The sequence below is a fragment of the Gymnoscopelus braueri genome (assembly GCF_963280865.1).
Source record: "Gymnoscopelus braueri genome assembly, chromosome: 22".
Classification (NCBI taxonomy): Eukaryota; Metazoa; Chordata; class Actinopteri; order Myctophiformes; family Myctophidae; genus Gymnoscopelus; species Gymnoscopelus braueri.
The window spans coordinates 8,394,298-8,410,824 of record NC_137624.1 but is presented as its reverse complement, the minus strand read 5'-3'; the positions used below and the strand labels follow the sequence as shown (position 1 = coordinate 8,410,824).

Below are 16,527 nucleotides of genomic sequence, written 5' to 3'. Positions count from 1 at the left end.
ATGGGTTAAAACAAGTCTCCATTTAGTTCATTACCAGTATCTGGGGAGTGGGGGGAATGTGTCTTACAGTTCCATCTGTAGTAGCAATAGGTGAATGTGTCTGCCCTGCTGGAAAGGTTTGTGTCTACACGGCCAATTATACTGCCTGATTCACAGTTTGGATTAAAGCGTTCCAAAACCTTTCAGACCGCGACCCACCAAAATAATCAAATTTGAGCTGGGGACCAAGCACTTGTAATTGTAGGCATTACATTTAGTTTGACTCGGTTCCACAGATAAATATTGTGAAAATATCTACAAGATATCTAGCCTGGTAAAGCCCCTCCCTCCGGAAAATCTCATTTCCATTTGATTTCAGGAAGGAGTCTGGCATGAGGGCTTGTTTGGCTTTTTTTCGCCGTCCACCAAGTGGACGAGCCTATCGGCGTCCTTAGCCTGGTAAAGCCCATCATTCTGTGATTGACAGCGAAAGTTGGCCAATCAGGTGGCGAGTTCGAGTGAACCCGAATGGATCCGAGTCAGATCCGAGTGCAGCCGACGGGCAGCCATTGTTTTCTGCCCGCTGTTTTTGGTTTTGGTTTTAAAAGAACCAGGAGGAAACGAGGAGGGAGTTAAGCTGCAGCTAAAGAATGGGTGCTCTGTGGCGGCCGTAGCTTAGTGTGGTAGAGAGGCCGTCTGGTACTGTAAGCAGACGTTCACCGGTTCATCTCCCAACCCCCGGGTTTATGTTGACGTGTCCCTGAGCAAGGCACTTAACCACTTAAACCCCATGTCGTTGACCGGAGTCCCTCAGGGCTCTATACTAGGATATTTATTTTCTGTTTTCTATTATTTCTATTATTCTATTATTATTCTGGGGTCCCTGGCACAAAAAAAAATTCTGATGGGGGTCCGCGGGCAAATTATATATACATTTGGGGGTCCTTGACCTTGAAAAAGTTTGAGAAACACTGCATCTTTAGGCCTTTTTCTGCCTTTATTGATAGTCCACAGCGAAGAGAGACAGGATACATGGAGAGAGACACAGGTATCAGAACTATGTGGTACGCAGCTCAGCCACTCAGCTATCCACCCTAACATTAGGCATCAGAACTTATGTGGTACACAGCTCAGCCACTCAGCTATCCACACCCCTAACATTAGGCAGTATGAAAAAAGTGTCAGGTGAAATTACGTTTAATGACATACTGAAAGAAAGTGTCGACAGACTCGACACTCTCCAACACGTTTCAGTTGAAATGTAGGTCATTTGCTGGTTGAAATGTACGCCATTTTTGTCATTTTTCGCTGAAGCATATAAATTAGGACTACGAAGATGGAAAAATAAGACCCCTTATTTTACTCTTGAAGAACAGTTGACCCCACCCCACCCCAACTCACCCACCCCCCCCCCCATTTAGTCTTTCTCTTGAGTAATATTTGTGTTTGCATCATATCTATGTTTGCATTTTGCTTTCATGTTTCTCGTTACAAAGAGGTTCGTTCTGAACTGTCTGTAAACTCTGCTTACTGTAGTGTTCTCACCCTCACTCAGATGTTTGGATATCTCACAGGCTTTCCCCCCCCCCCCCCTCCTGCCAAGTAAACACGTTTGGCTGTGGCTTTGGCCCTCGCCGGCCTCGCTTGCATGCTGGTGTAATATGTGACGCTTTGTTTGGGTTTTTTGAAGAATGCTTTATGGATACACAGACGCAGTACCAGTGAAGTTTATTCTTCCAAGTTGTGCATGCTGGACTGCTGTTAACCCCTTTAAAACCGGGAAAGTATCTGTGTCATTTTAGAAGTAGTTTGAAGTTTAATTATAGAAGCTATTCTTTGGCCCTCACAACAAAGGCTTCTTGTCCACCAAATTCTGACAAATTCATTAAGCGAAGCATAAATGTCCTGTGATGACAGGGAACGACAGTGAACTATAAACTGACCAGTCATACTTCAGTCATATATATATATATATATATATATATATATATATATATATATATATATATATATATATATATATATAGCAACATATGTTTTTCAGAAAACTCTTAGGATTTAGAACATTGGTTTAGAACAGCGGTTCTCAAAAATAGCAGATGTACAAGCTCTCAGCGCGTCACGTCGTGCCACGCTGCAAGCTTGTACAGCTGCTATTTTTACATTTTTGAAAAATTGTGAAAGTGTCTTGAACATTTTTGAACATTTTTGATTTATTTAAAAAAAATTTTTTAACACAAATGTTCTTTTCTCGGGGTGCCTGGAACAAAACAAATTCAGATGAGGGTCCGTGGTCAAATACATATGATTTTGGGGGTCCTTGGCACGAAAAGGTTTGAGAACTACTGATTTAGAAGGCAATTGTAGAATCGGCCTCAGGTCTTAATGGGTTTGGATTTTTTTTGTGTGTGGCTGGAGCCGTATGCTTTTTTGTTGCATAATTATTCGTGCCTAATCACGGCGCGGCTTTGAAGTTTGAGTTGGTAGCGGCGGTTGAGAGCCAATAAGCATTCGGGTTACTGACCACAGAGCTGAAGTATGACTGGTCAGTTTATAGTTCACTGTCGTTCCCTGTCATCACAGGACATTTATGCTTCGCTTAATGAATTTGTCAGAATTTGGTGGACAAGAAGCCTTTGTTGTGAGGGCCAAAGAATAGCTTCTATAATTAAACTTCAAACTACTTTGTCTTCCTCAAACACCAACACACACAGCCAAATGCCATTTGGTTACATTTGTGCACTCTCAGTGTTAAATGAACACAGAGGATTTGACCGTGCGTAATGGAGTGTGTCTTGGTGTATTTAGAGAAAGGGACTCTGAGCATGTTAGGCCCTTTTCTAACCCCGATGAGTGTCCATATGGAGCAATGCATCATGGGATTAATACACACTGTGGGGAGAGAGAGAGAGAGAGAGAGAGAGAGAGAGAGAGAGAGAGAGAGAGAGAGAGAGAGAGAGAGAGAGAGAGAGGTATATACTGTACTCAAAGTAAAAAGTACAGTATTTTGAGTAAATTTACCTAGTTACTTTCCACCACTGTGCCTGAGGCACGACCTTGTAGTTTGAGCGTGTGTGTGTGTGTGTGTGTGTGTGTGTGTGTGTGTGTGTGTGTGTGTGTGTGTGTGTGTGTGTGTGTGTGTGTGTGTGTGTGTGTGTGTGTGTGTGTGTGTGTGTGTGTGTGTGTGTGTGTGTGTGTGTGTGTGGGGGTGTGTGTGGGTGGGTGTGTGTGTGAGTGTCTCTCTCTCCTCTCCTCTCCTCTCCTCTCCTCTCCTCTCCTCTCCTCTCCTCTCCTCTCCTCTCCTCTCCTCTCCTCTCCTCTCCCTCTCCTCTCCTCTCCCCATCCTCTCCTCTCCTCTCCTCGGCTGTCTGTCTTCCATTCTTGGACCAGTTTGCTGTCTGTCTGTCTGCACAATCAAAGTCTAGCTGCGTTTATGTTGTCACGGAGCCCACTTTTCCTTTCGAGGGACTGGCGGAGGCATTTCATTCCACCGCACGTTGCTGCTGCCTGCTGCCACAGAAAAGAACACAGTGTTATAGTAAATACTTTTAGTAATGTTTTGTCTCGAAAAGAATCCTCTGACTCAAGCTTATGGAGAGAGAAGAACCACAGCGGTTTCAGAGCGAGACGCATGTCTTCTTTTCTTTTTTTATCCTCGCGCTCGATTATTGAGTTCTATGTATAGACTTCTACACCAGACCCGAGACGATTTATAGCCTCGGTCGGGTCCGTAGTACCCAAAGGAGAATACCGCTGAATTTTGAGCTTTGAAATATGTTATTCCTATGGCTTAGGACAGTATTGTAAACATCCACTGCTGTGGCCAATAGCCAGAGAAAAGAAATCGTTGCTGTCGGGGGCAGAAACCTCCTATCTCCACATTCTAATCTGTTTAAGTTTTTTCGTAAGCATCAAAAGTAGCAGATCCGCAAGCTCGAAACACGGCGCGAAGCGACACGTTTTGAGCTTGTAGATCTGCTACTTTTGCCGTTTTTAAATTTGAATCCTGAAAGGTAGCAGTTTTGGACATCTGAGGTTTCCACCCGACAGAGACGATACAGAGTTTGTCCTGCTCCCTAATGTGTAATGTTACACCCATAGGCAGCTCCAACCAGAAATACATCATGTAGGCCTACTAGAATAGATGGCCATAGCATTATCTACTGTAGATTCACCACTTAAACTCTATACTTTAGTTGACTGGGGTCCTCCAGGGCTTTGTACTAGGTCCGCTCCTTTTTACCAGCTTCCTTGAAGAGCTAGCCGGTCTATGAACAGACGGTGCAACTAGTCGTCACTTTCTCGCCACTTTTTGATCATTGGCTGTCCTTTAAGCCAATGGGGAGACTTTCCCATACTCTGAACGGCGGTGTTGCGTCATCATTTCCTCTCAGGCTATGGCATCCTGATCCTACTAGAGGTGACTGCTCGTAAGTTGACGCAACATTGCCTCGTAAAAAAAAAAAAGCGACAACACTTGTTGTCGATGTAAGCATAACATTTTAGATCCCTTTACAGAGTTTAAAACGATCAATTCCAGCAGAGTTTGGGGCTAGCAGTTAGCACACAGCAATGACATAAGGTACTTTTGTGTGTGGCAAAAAAAAAAGCTTGCTGCAAGCTGGCATAATATGACTGTCATTTCTTGTTTTTCCCCTCAACACCAAATCTCTTTGGCGTTGAGAGCTTGTATATTTTCTGTTTTCACTGGTTGCCCCAGAATAGCGATGCTTTGATTGATGATGAATACTTTATTAGTCAGAAATGTAAACGATACGAGGTACAGTAAGGTGCCCACAACGTGTCGATGTAGATCGGCTAGTTGAACTATTTGAAAATGTTTTTAAAATTTGTAAAAAAAAATGGCAAACAAGTTTAGGGATAATGGGTAAGGCACCGGCAAAAATATTGCCCTAAGGCTAAAAGGATAGCACAAAAAAGTCCTGGGGACTTGTTTCCATTGGCACTGAAGCTATGAGTGGGCGGCTACTTCTATTCTCATATATCACAATATCGATATATTACCTTACCCAGACATTAGTCAGCACAGTAGACGAGGTCTCCCTCCTCCACGTGGGCGTCTGTGAGGCCAGCAGCATCTTTCCTCAGAGAACAGCATCCACACAGTAACACAGACAGACACTCCCAGTAAGCTCAAACATTTGAACCCAGCATAAACAAGACTCACCAACAAAAGCCACTCTGTGTGTGTGTGTGTGTGCGCGCGCGTGTGTGCGCATGTGTGCGTGTGCGCGCGTGTGTGTGTGTGTGTGTGTGTGTGTGTGTGTGTGTGCGTGCGTGCGCGTGTGCTTCTTGGCTGCCGTTTAGTATTTTTATTTTTCAAGCCGGGTTAGAAACGCTGCTTACCAGAATACAAAATTACTGTGTTTTTCTTTTCTTTTTTTTTGCAGTGAGTTCTTTGTGGAGCACACATATTTCTATCTGACAAACAGACTAAACAGAAAATCCTGGAGCTGGACTCATGACCTATAGCCTCACTCAAGTGGTTTTTTTTCTTTCTTTCTTTTCCCTTTTCCTGCACGGTCATTTTATTGGCTCTGCCGTGGATTCTATATGAGCTGTAACATGCAGTGCAGGACAGTGGAGCACACACACACACACACACACACACACACACACACACACACACACACACACACACACACACACACACACACACACACACACACACACACACACACACACACACACACACACACACACACACACACACACATACACACACACACACAGCCATATAATCACACAGGGCACTGCGTTTTTAGCCAGACCAGAGACACACAGTCATTTAATCCGCTACTTACTTTGTGTTCAAAGTAAACGCTTCTATCCATGTCTTCATGCCCTTCTTTCCGAAGCCTTATTTATACTGTACTTTGTCGTACGGAAATTGCCGATCTACGATCTGCATAACTACTTTGATGAGCAAGCCTTGCCGAGTCATGTGGCCCATAGGGCGCCTGTTTCTGTAGCGTAAGCTGGACATGACGCTAGTATGTCGCAGGGACTTTCCCCTAATCCGGTGGTTAATTCTCAACCAGTGGTCCGGGGACCCCCAGTGGGAAGGCTCCAGGTGGTCCCCAGCTAAATGATGGAGAGTTGGTAACCAAATGGACCCTTCTAGATCTTTAAGAGTGTCCATTTGGTTTCATTTTACGCTCTCAAGAGTAAAATTATTGTTAAACATCAGCATTACTTAATTTACAAGAAGTCTACACAATTACAGAATGTAGAAAATCAATACAGGAAAGGAAGGGAAGTCTGCACACTGTTAGGTCCCAGTAGAAAATGTATTAAATCATTTCGGCAACGTTTCGACCACTAAGGGGTCTTCATCAGATCTGATACATTACATAAAGGAGGCGTGTTTTATACAAGAAGAGAGGAACGTCACAATAAGAGGCAGCTACCGTAGCTGCCTCTTATTGTGACGTTCTAATGTACGTATTGATGTTCAGCACCTGAAAAGTTTTTTTTGGGATGTGCATGCTTACCTCTGGACTCTATTACCAACATCAATACAGCATGGAATTGTGGACAAAATTGTATCCAATGATAACAAAATATTCTAAGTTTTGGTCTAAGTCTAAATCTCATCAAATGGTGGTCCTGCCGAATAAATAATGGACCTTGATACCCCAGTATCTAAGCATTAATGTAATGTATACACACAATTTACACCCATTACTGTAGCCTGCACTGTAGAACAGTGGTTCTCAAACTTTTTCATGTCAGGGACTCCCAAATTGACACTTATTAGCCCCCGTGGACCCCCATTTGACAATATATGCTAGGGACCCCCATAAGAGAAGATTTTTACGGCTCTAGCAGTGATTCTCAACCATTTTAATTTCAAGGACCCCCAGTTTAACATTAGGCTACGGACCCGCATTTAATGGCATTTCTGTATCTGTGACCCCAATTATATTGTAAAATTCTCAATTTAACTCTGAGAGTGTACAAATGGAACCAAATGGACCCGTCAGGGTCCATTTGGTTCTATTTGTACACTCTCAGAGTTACAGACCCATAAGGCTCCATTTGGTTCCTAACTATCCATCATTTAGCTGGGGACCCCCTGGAACTCTCTCAAGGACCCCTGGGGGTCCCCGGACCCCACTTTGAGAACCAATGCTACAGTGCAGGCTACAGCTCTGATCATTCACTCCAATGCAGGAGGGAGGGAGGGTGGAGGGCTGGGGTGTAGGGTTTGCTCTGTGTAAGAAACAATCCTATTGTTAGGTTTGTTTTTCTGACAGCTCAGGTCGGGGGACGTGTCTGGACAATGAACCACTGAAACGAGACTTCCTGTACCCCACAGTGGCCCCGGGGCAGGTGTACGACGCAGACGAGCAGTGCCGCTTCCAGTACGGAGCCTCCTCCCGCCAGTGCAAATACGGGGTAAGAAACCAGCATCCACCACTCGCTTACTCACTTACTTAGTGCCCTTTATGCCGGCTGGCATTTAGGGCAGCAACAAAGGATTGGGCCAGCATCTTTATAGTACCCCCAGGTGTGATCATAGACTGTAAAAGAAATATGGACGAAGGGAGCCGTGATGTCACCCAAGGGCGCCGATACTGTGGGTGCCTCGGGGCTAAAGCACACAGGAGAGATGACGAGCACCCATCACAAACTCATCACAAAAAAAAGAAAAAGAAAAAACCTCCGACATCTACACTTCATGGAGTTTTTGTACCAAATTATAAATTATTATAAATTAACCGAATTAACCGCATTAAAGTAACAAAAACAAAACAAAAAGGTAACAAACCCAGGAAAGAAACGACCCAGTAGCGCGGACATAAATCGGCGCCCCTGATGTCACCCATTCGTTTGGTTTCTACAGACCCGTTTTGAGGCCGAATTTCAGCTGATTCAAATCTGCCATTTTCGGAATGAATGCTATTATCGCGTAGCCTGGTTCCAGACCACATAGACCCCGCCCACTCTCTGAGTGAGCTCCTCTTGGTCTGGTGTCATAATGTAAGCCTATGGCTTTTCAAGGTCGAAGAAAAACCTGTAAAATCAGAGTAGGAGGTGGGGGTGGTCTAACGACAAGCCAATCAGCGAATATCTGCTAAAGCAAGCTGTGCGATGACGTCAGATGTAGGCGGATCCGTGGATCTCTTGTGATTGGTTTAGGGCAATTTGAATCCCCTCCCCCTGGTAATCGCGGACATTGCAGCCAATTTCAGACTGAAGCTCCACGCAGCTTCAGGCTGATAATCAGGCTAATTATCGCGTGGACAGGGAGCGAGGGCGGGTCTTCACACAGTAGAACCAGTAGCAGCCCTATAGAAGTGTATCCTACTTTATCATCCATTTTAAAATTGGACCATCATTTAAAAAAATCGCATATCATGATAATTGAAAGAAGACTTTAAACTAGCGACTGAACGCATAAAGTATTCATGACAATGTTTGCTAAGGTAATAAAATCAAGCGTAAAGTCCGGTCAAATACCCATTGCGTTTAATGGCTGCAGCATTTTCAGTACTTCCTCATTAGCTTCATGTCCAGCAGCGAATGGTGGGTGTGATGCAGGGTCTCCAGCTCTCCCTCCACTGTCCGACGCCGGGTGTTCTTGGGTCGGCCTCTGTGTACGTTTACCGCCTGGTGTCCAGTGAAGGGTTAGTTGGGGTGATGTTGTCCTGCTCTCTACGGACGACATGCCCAATCCATTTCCACTGCCTTCTCATAAGGATGGCAGCCATGTTTTCCTGTTAACACAGGCTTTTTGTTGTTACTGTAGTTGTTGGAAATGTTTTTTGGGCCGTCCATCACTTGCCATGCCTGCAGCCTGGTAAATGGTACATTTATAGCACCTTTATCCAAAAGCACTTTACAATGTGCATTACATTCATTCACCCATTCACACACACATTCACACACCGACGGTGGAGGGAACCACGCTATGGACATGATATCCACTCTGTGTGTGAGCACTATGGACATGATATCCACTCTGTGTGTGAGCACTATGGACGTGATATCCAAAGCACTCCTCAGCTCAAAAGGCATTCTCTGTGGACACGGCCCTGTGCACGGATATGAATACAGGTTTGCCTTGACATTTTGTACAGTTCTTTGGTGTGCGTTCCTTGGGCACAACATGTTGACCGAGAACATGTTTAGGAAATGTGGTAATTCTGCACCACCTGGAAATGATGAAGTCTGGGCCATTGACCCACATTGAGTTGACCTGTGACCTGATGTTTTCGAGGATAGATCAATGGGTCAGACTTATAAGTGTCAGGATTGAAGAATGAAGCCATGTGCTGTGGAATGGATGAATGGGGGAAGATATTAGAGCAGTGGTTCCCAACCTGTTTCCAGCACACACGCATACACAACAGCTTCTTTCCAGGAACTGTGACAGCATTGATGGACTCTCATTCTCCCCCAAATACACATACGTGCACGCACACGCACGCACACGCACACACACACACACACACACACACACACACACACACACACACACACACACACACACACACACACACACACACACACACACATACACACACACACACACACACACACACACACACACACACACACACACACACACACACACACACACACACACACACACACACACACACACACATATCACAACCATTGTGTATCTGTTAGAACAGCCTCGGTCCAATCTCATGCTGCTATTGTTCACTGGCATGAGCTGAGCTTGTACATCTGCTATTTTTGAATAGCCAAGGCAAAACTCTAAAATGACACAGATGCTTTCCCGGTTTGAATGGGTTTTAACAAAAGACCTTCACAAGCCATTGTAGATCAGCTATTTTTGAATAGCCAACATACAAATGGATGAAGCGGTTAAAATGATTGTGATGCTGTATTGACAAATTTAGCCCCGGGCACTTTGAGAACCACTGGGTAAGGGTTTGAAAGTGTTTTTTTTTTAAAACGCGACTCATCGGCTGTGTAATTGCAGATAACGATGTTGTCGGAAAAAAAGTCAAATAATTGCCGATATACTGTACTGTAATATCGGCCAGACCACGATATATACGGGGCCTCTAGTGATGTTGACAGTGAGCGCACCACCTGGAAATGTCTGGCTCACTGACCCACATTGAGTTGACCTCTGACCTGACGTGTATTTCCCCATGCTAACTTTCCAGGAAGAGAACGGCTGAGTTGAACTGTGACCTGATGTTTTTCAGGACAGATCAGTGGGAAGACTTAGTAAAGTGTCAAAGGATTGAAGAATGAAGCCGTGTGCTTCATGTGAATGGATGGATCCATGTGTAGATGGATGTTACACCCCTGAGGAGGGAGGGAGGGAGGGAGCATACTGGAGATGCTGGGAGCATCTGCAATCCTGTAATGGACAGAGCACCAGCACATTTAGATTTATTTTAGTTTTAGTCATATTTTAGTCACCTGAAATGTTTTAGTTTTTGTCTAGTTTTAGTTGACTAAATATCATAAGATTCAGTTGATTTAGTCGACCAAAATGTATTTTGGCGGTGCCTTGATGGCGTCGTAATACCTGATTTTAAACTTGGTTGCATGTTGAAAATAGCTGATCTGCGACGTGTTGAGCTTGTAGATCATCTATTTTCTATAACACCGGAGCACAACCAAACATAAAATTACTTGTCTCAGTTCTACTGAATCTCTTCTCCACTAGTCCTTCCCTAACATTTGAGTCTATTTTTTATTTGTTGACGAAATTGTTATTTTGTATATTTAGTCTTAGTTTTTTCATCATAGCTTACTTTTCCCCCCCCGTTTTTATCTAGTTTTGGTCAGTGAAAAAAGGTAGTTGACGAACATTTTCGTCATAGTTTTAGTCGACGAAATCAACACTGCAGAGCACTGGTTCTCAAAGTGGGGTCCGGGGACCCCCAGGGGTCCTCCTCCTGGGCAAAATGTGGAAGAGTATACTGTATTTTATTGTTTGGCTTTTCGACCTTGTTGTAGCCCTGCTATTGTCGAAAGATTTTGACAACCTTTTGACAAATCTTCTCATCGCTGGCTCAAAGTCTTTTCAAACCAATGTTTTAACCTAATGCAGTGACCTTTTGTGGTTGATGGAGAGTACCTCTTTACACTGACTGGCTTTGAGCAGCAAGCATGATTAAAAAAAAGGAAATGAGGAATGCCCAAAAGTTAAAGTTGAACTCAAGAAAGGTGCATTCCACCTCCCTTACAGTTCCAGGCTTGAAAACATGAATTTGTTTACTTTAACCCATTAAGACCTGAGGCCGATTCTACATTTAAATCCTAACAGTTTTTTGAAAAAATGTATGTTGCTATATCAGTGGTTCTCAAACTTTTTCATGTCAAGGACCCCCAAAATGACACGTATTTGGCTGCGGACCCCCATCTCAAAATATGTCGTTCCAGCGACGCCCAGAAGCAAAGATTTGAGTTTCAAATGTTCACTTTAAATATATATATATATATATTCAAAGATTTGCAACAATTTTCCACGATAAAAAAAAAGAAAAATAGCAGATCTACAAGTAGAGCGGCACTTGTATATCTGCTATTTTTGAATAGCCAAAGAAATCTGAAAATGACACAGATGCGTTCCCGGTCTTAATGGGTTAATTCAATAGAAGGCAAGCAACAACAAAACCAGACGTTAAAAAGCTGTGCGCCTCCAATCAACTACAACTGGCCCCTCTCTCTCTCTTGGCCAGGTTCTCATCCTCTCCTCTCCTCCATGTCTGTGTGTAGAGCATTGGTTCTCAAAGTGGGGTCCGGGGACCCCCAGGGGTCCTTTGGGGGATACCAGGGGTATAGTTAATATAGTATCACGATCATTTTAACCACTTTAACCATATTTTATAGTTTGGCTATTCAAAAATAGCAGATCTACCTCTACAGCTCATAGCGCGGCACAGAGTACTGCGCTATGAGCTTGTAGATCTGCTATTTTTGAAAAATTGTGAAAACTTGAGAAAATCTTTATATATATATTTAAAGAGAACATTTGTAACTCAAATCTTTGCTTCTGGGGGTCCCTGGAACAAAATATTTTGAGATGGGGGTCCGCGGCCAAATACAAATCATTTATTGATAGGGGTGTGCCGATATATCGTCCCATGATATATCGAGATACGTTTTCGTGACGATATGTATCGTTGTGGCGTTTTTTTGTTTTGTTGCAATAGTAATAGTAATGCAAAAACAGAAGTATTTGTTTGCATTTGCTTCCCCCCCCCCCCCCATATATTTTCATAATAAAAAAAGTGCCATATATCGTATCGTATCGATATCGTGAGCCCAACATCGTGTATCGTATCGTGAAATGAGTGTATCGGCACACCCCTATTTATTGACACGAAAAAGTTTGAGAACCACTGGTGTAGAGAGTGACGGAGCACACCGACAAGAACATTAGACAAAGGCACAGTGGCGCAGTCGGTAGCGCTGTCGCCTCACAGCTATAAGGTCCTGGGTTCGATTCCCGCCGGGGACGCTGTGGGAGCTGGGGGCGTGTCTTCTCCTCCGCGTCATCAGCGCCCATACCCTAGGTGGGGTTGGCGATAGGGCCTACTCTGTGTGGAGTTTGCATGTTCTCCCCGTGTCTCCTAGGGTAGTTAATACCCTCACAAAAACATGTAGTAATCCTGGTTGCTATACCGCCTCCCCCATGACAGCCGGGGCGCCTGATGGAGGGGAAGGGAACTGGTTGGAATAACGTGTTCCTTCCACACGCTACGTCCAATCGGGGAAACTCCCCCCTGTCAGGTGACAAGAAGGTCAGTTGGCTCTCATGCATTGAAGGAAGCATGAGCTCGGCCCTGGCCTCCCTAGGCTGTGGGGGACTGGTGTAGCGCTGGTGTAGTGCCCAGGATCACTTAGGAAATTGGCACCGGGTGAAAAAAATGGGTTACAAAAATCGCGGGGAAAAAAAATGGAATAAAAAATAACATTAGACATAATACATGGCACATATATACTTCCACGCTGGGGTCTGCGGGCCAAATTCGCGTACATTTTCGGGGGGGGGGGGGGGGGGTCTTTGACGTGAAAACGTTTTGAGAGAACATTTTCTGCAGTAGTATATAGAGAATGGTAGACATGCTAAAGAAGAAGCTTAGAAGATTTACAGCCGGTGGATGGGGAGGTTGGGGGTCGAGTATCAGAGACGGATGGTCCGGTGGGGGGGGGAGGAGGGCAGGAGAGCCGTGGTGGACAGGTTCTCACCGGTAGGATAGATAGGGGCCAGAGGTTGCAGTGGAGGAGGGGAGGGGAGGGCACCGTTAGAACAGGAGACACGGGGGGGGGGGGGCTCTTGCTCAGGAATCGAACCTGGGACCTGGGACTCTCTACCCCATTCAGCTATATTTTCCTTGCTGTGTAGATTAAAGCTGCACTATGTAGGTTTTCTCTTCTACCCCCCGGATTTGAACATGGTTTCCTGCGCAAGTGCTGACATTTTTACCATTGAGCTAATAGAGCCGTCCTGCTTGCTCAGGGGGTAGATTGAATCTTGACCATCTGGTCAAAATTCGTGTCAGATCCTGTGTCTAGGTGAGACCTGACCTTTGACACGATGTAAATGTCTCAATAGCAGAGCAGGGAGACAAAATACAACCACCCCAATAGTATAAGTTATATTGTTTTAACCATAGGCCTACAGATTGGACAAAATTACATTTTATTAATTAAAAAAGTGACATAGTTCTGCTTTAACCTACAATAATACATCATCGTTTATCACTTAAATGTATGTTTTGTATTAATAATCTAAGAAACTAGTAACTAAAGCTGTCGGATAATTGTAGAGGAGTAGGAAAATTGCATTTGTGAGATGTACAGTATTGTGGAGCAGAGGTATCAAGTATCAAGCAATGGAAATACTCAAGTAAAAGCACCTGAACATTTTACTTGCTGTATGTTCTTAAATTTACTTAGTCACTCCACCACCAGTTTGGTATTAGGCCCATGACACATAGTTTATTCAGAGGGTTTCGAACGTCCTGGATGTGATGCTGGGGTCGTTCCAGACATCGCATTACAACATGGGATTGCGTCACGGGCAGAGATTAACTGAGGCTGAGAGGGAGGAGTTGGGGCTAATGTGCAATTAATCACGTATATAACATGGGAACTTAGCATCGTTGCTTCTTCAAGTCCGTGCTTAAACTCAGTGACACCAATGCCAAGCATACTGTATTTCGTTGCTGTCGGGCAGAAACCTCTTATCTCCATATTTAACCCTTTAAGACCCGGGAAAGCAGCATCTGTGGCATTCTTTGATTTCTTTGCCTATTCAAAAATAGCAGATATACAAGCTCGGAGCTTGTAGATCTGCTATTTATTTATAATAAAAAAAAGAAGGCAAATCCTTGAATATTATATATTTTTAAAGCGAACAAGGGGGTCCCTGGAACAAAATATTTTTAGATGGGGGGGTCTGTTTGAAAACCACCGATATAAGTTTAAAAAAACAAAACTGTTAGGATTTAGAAGACATTTGTAGAATCCCCAGAAGCAAAGATTTGAGTTACAAATGTTTGCTTTAAAAAATACATATTCAAAGATTTGTACAAATGTTCACGATTTTTCTAAAAAATTGCAGATCTACAATCTCATAGCGTGGCACTCGGTGCCGCGTTATGGGCTTGTAGATCTGCTATTTTTGAATAGCCCAAAGAAATCTAAAATGACACAGACGAGTTCCCGGTCTTAATGGATTAAACTTTTTGTGTTTTTTTTTCCGTAAATCAACGCCCTACTTGATCATACTACAGTGTCACACAAAAGCATGAAAAGTAGCAGATCCACAAGCTCGAAACGCGGCGCGAAGCTTGTCGATCTGCTACTTTTGCTATTTTTGCATTTGAATCCTAAAAAGTAACAGTTTTGGACATGAGGTTTCCACCCGACAGAGACGGCGTCCCCAGCTTGTAGATCGGCTATTTTTGGGCTAAGTTTATAAACCAGGCTTAAGAGTAAACCCTCCCATTCTGACTGTTTCCCAAATCTCAGAGATATTGGAAGGTGAAGGTATGAAAAACAAACCTCCTTTGATGGCTATATTAGTGAGGCCCTCTGTCTCTCAGAGAGAGAGAGAGAGAGCCCCCCTGCTCTTTCTGTGGCGAGCTGCTTCTTTTCCTCAGTGCAGGCGGGGGTCCCAAACTTTAAATAAATAGTGAAAGTAGCCGATCTACACGCGCAATTTGTCGCCACGTGGCGCGTTGTGAGCTTGTAGATTTGCTATTTTCATGCTAATGTCCCTTAAAATTCTGTTAGAATGTATCGATTCTTTTTTTTTCTTCTTTTTTTTGGGAAATACTTTTGAATTTCGTTTTGAAATCATTCTTTTTTTTCCTCCAATCTTTTGAAATGATAATGACATTTTTTTTTTGTAGGAAACGTTAAAATAATATATTTTTCTACTCACGACCCATAAAAATGGGTCCGCGACCGACCCCCCCAAAAACAGCAGGGTGATCCCAGGCCCGGTCCCAGTGTGATCGGAACCACTTGGCTTTAGTGTAAAAATCTGTCAGGGTCCACATGTATGTTCATTTAGGACCAGGGTCTGCTGACCTCTGAGCATTGGGGTGGTGGTGGTGGGGGGCTGACATTGTGAATGGAGCAGCCCAGGCTAGTAGAGCTTATTGAAACCAGCTGGGTGTTGAAGAAAGGGGAGCACCGTTTTCAAGCCGGGGACTAGGGTTGCCATGTTTGCTTATTATAAGCGACTTTGGCTTGTTTCTTTCTGTAAAGTCACTAGTAAATTATTGGTAGTTGTGGGTTGCGTTTTTTTTCCGGGCTTGTTTGTAAAGTGTAGTTGCTTATTTGGGCTTGTTTCCTAATGTTGTTTAAACCAGTGGTTCTCAAACATTTTCAAATCAAGGACCCCCAAATGAATGTATTTTTCCAACAGACCCCCCCCCATCAAAAAATATTTAGTGCCAGGGACGCCCGTACCAGATTTGTGTTATAATCAAATATTCAAAACGTTTCACTTTTTTTTCAAGATCATTTTGAAAACAGCAGATCTACAACCTCACAACGCGCCGCGATGCGAGCTTGTAGATCAGCTATTGTCAAACATCCGACGCATGCAGGTTTAAAGTGCTCATGTGGCCCTATAATATAGTCGCTTCTGTTGGGCTCGTTTTCATAGACCCTGGTCGCTTATTTCTCTCGCAAAAATCTGGCAACGCTGCCGGGGAGAGAGGTAGAGTGGCAGTTGTTCTGCTTTATTTGATCTGGATAGGCTCTGCGGAGTCTTGCGGAGGCCGTGGCATATTTACCGACCCCGGGGTCAGAATCTACGCTGGGGATCATAAGTCTTTTTCATGGGCCTTGCTCCTCTCTCCTCTCCCCCGTCCGTACACACTGTGTCCTGTAAAAAAAAAAAAACACAACAGAAAAAAAGAAACCGCCCTTTGAAGTCGGAGATGCAAGGCGACCCAGTCGGCTTTTAATGGGAAATCTAATGCAAGGTTGTGCAGAGCTGTCCCTTGTAACATGCATTCGATTTTATGGTTTTTTTATATGTCGTTGCCGCTGTCGGGCTAG

At 44.0% G+C, this 16,527-nt stretch overlaps 1 protein-coding gene across 1 annotated transcript in view; it reads left to right on the top strand.

Annotated features, from left to right (window-relative positions):
• Positions 1–16,527, top strand: part of adamts6 (ADAM metallopeptidase with thrombospondin type 1 motif, 6) — a 120,480-nt gene that overhangs the window by 41,931 nt on the left and 62,022 nt on the right. The window contains exon 11 of the mRNA XM_080419522.1: positions 7,260–7,401. Coding sequence (XP_080275648.1) covers positions 7,260–7,401 — 142 coding nt within the window. The remainder of the gene's footprint in view (positions 1–7,259; positions 7,402–16,527) is intronic.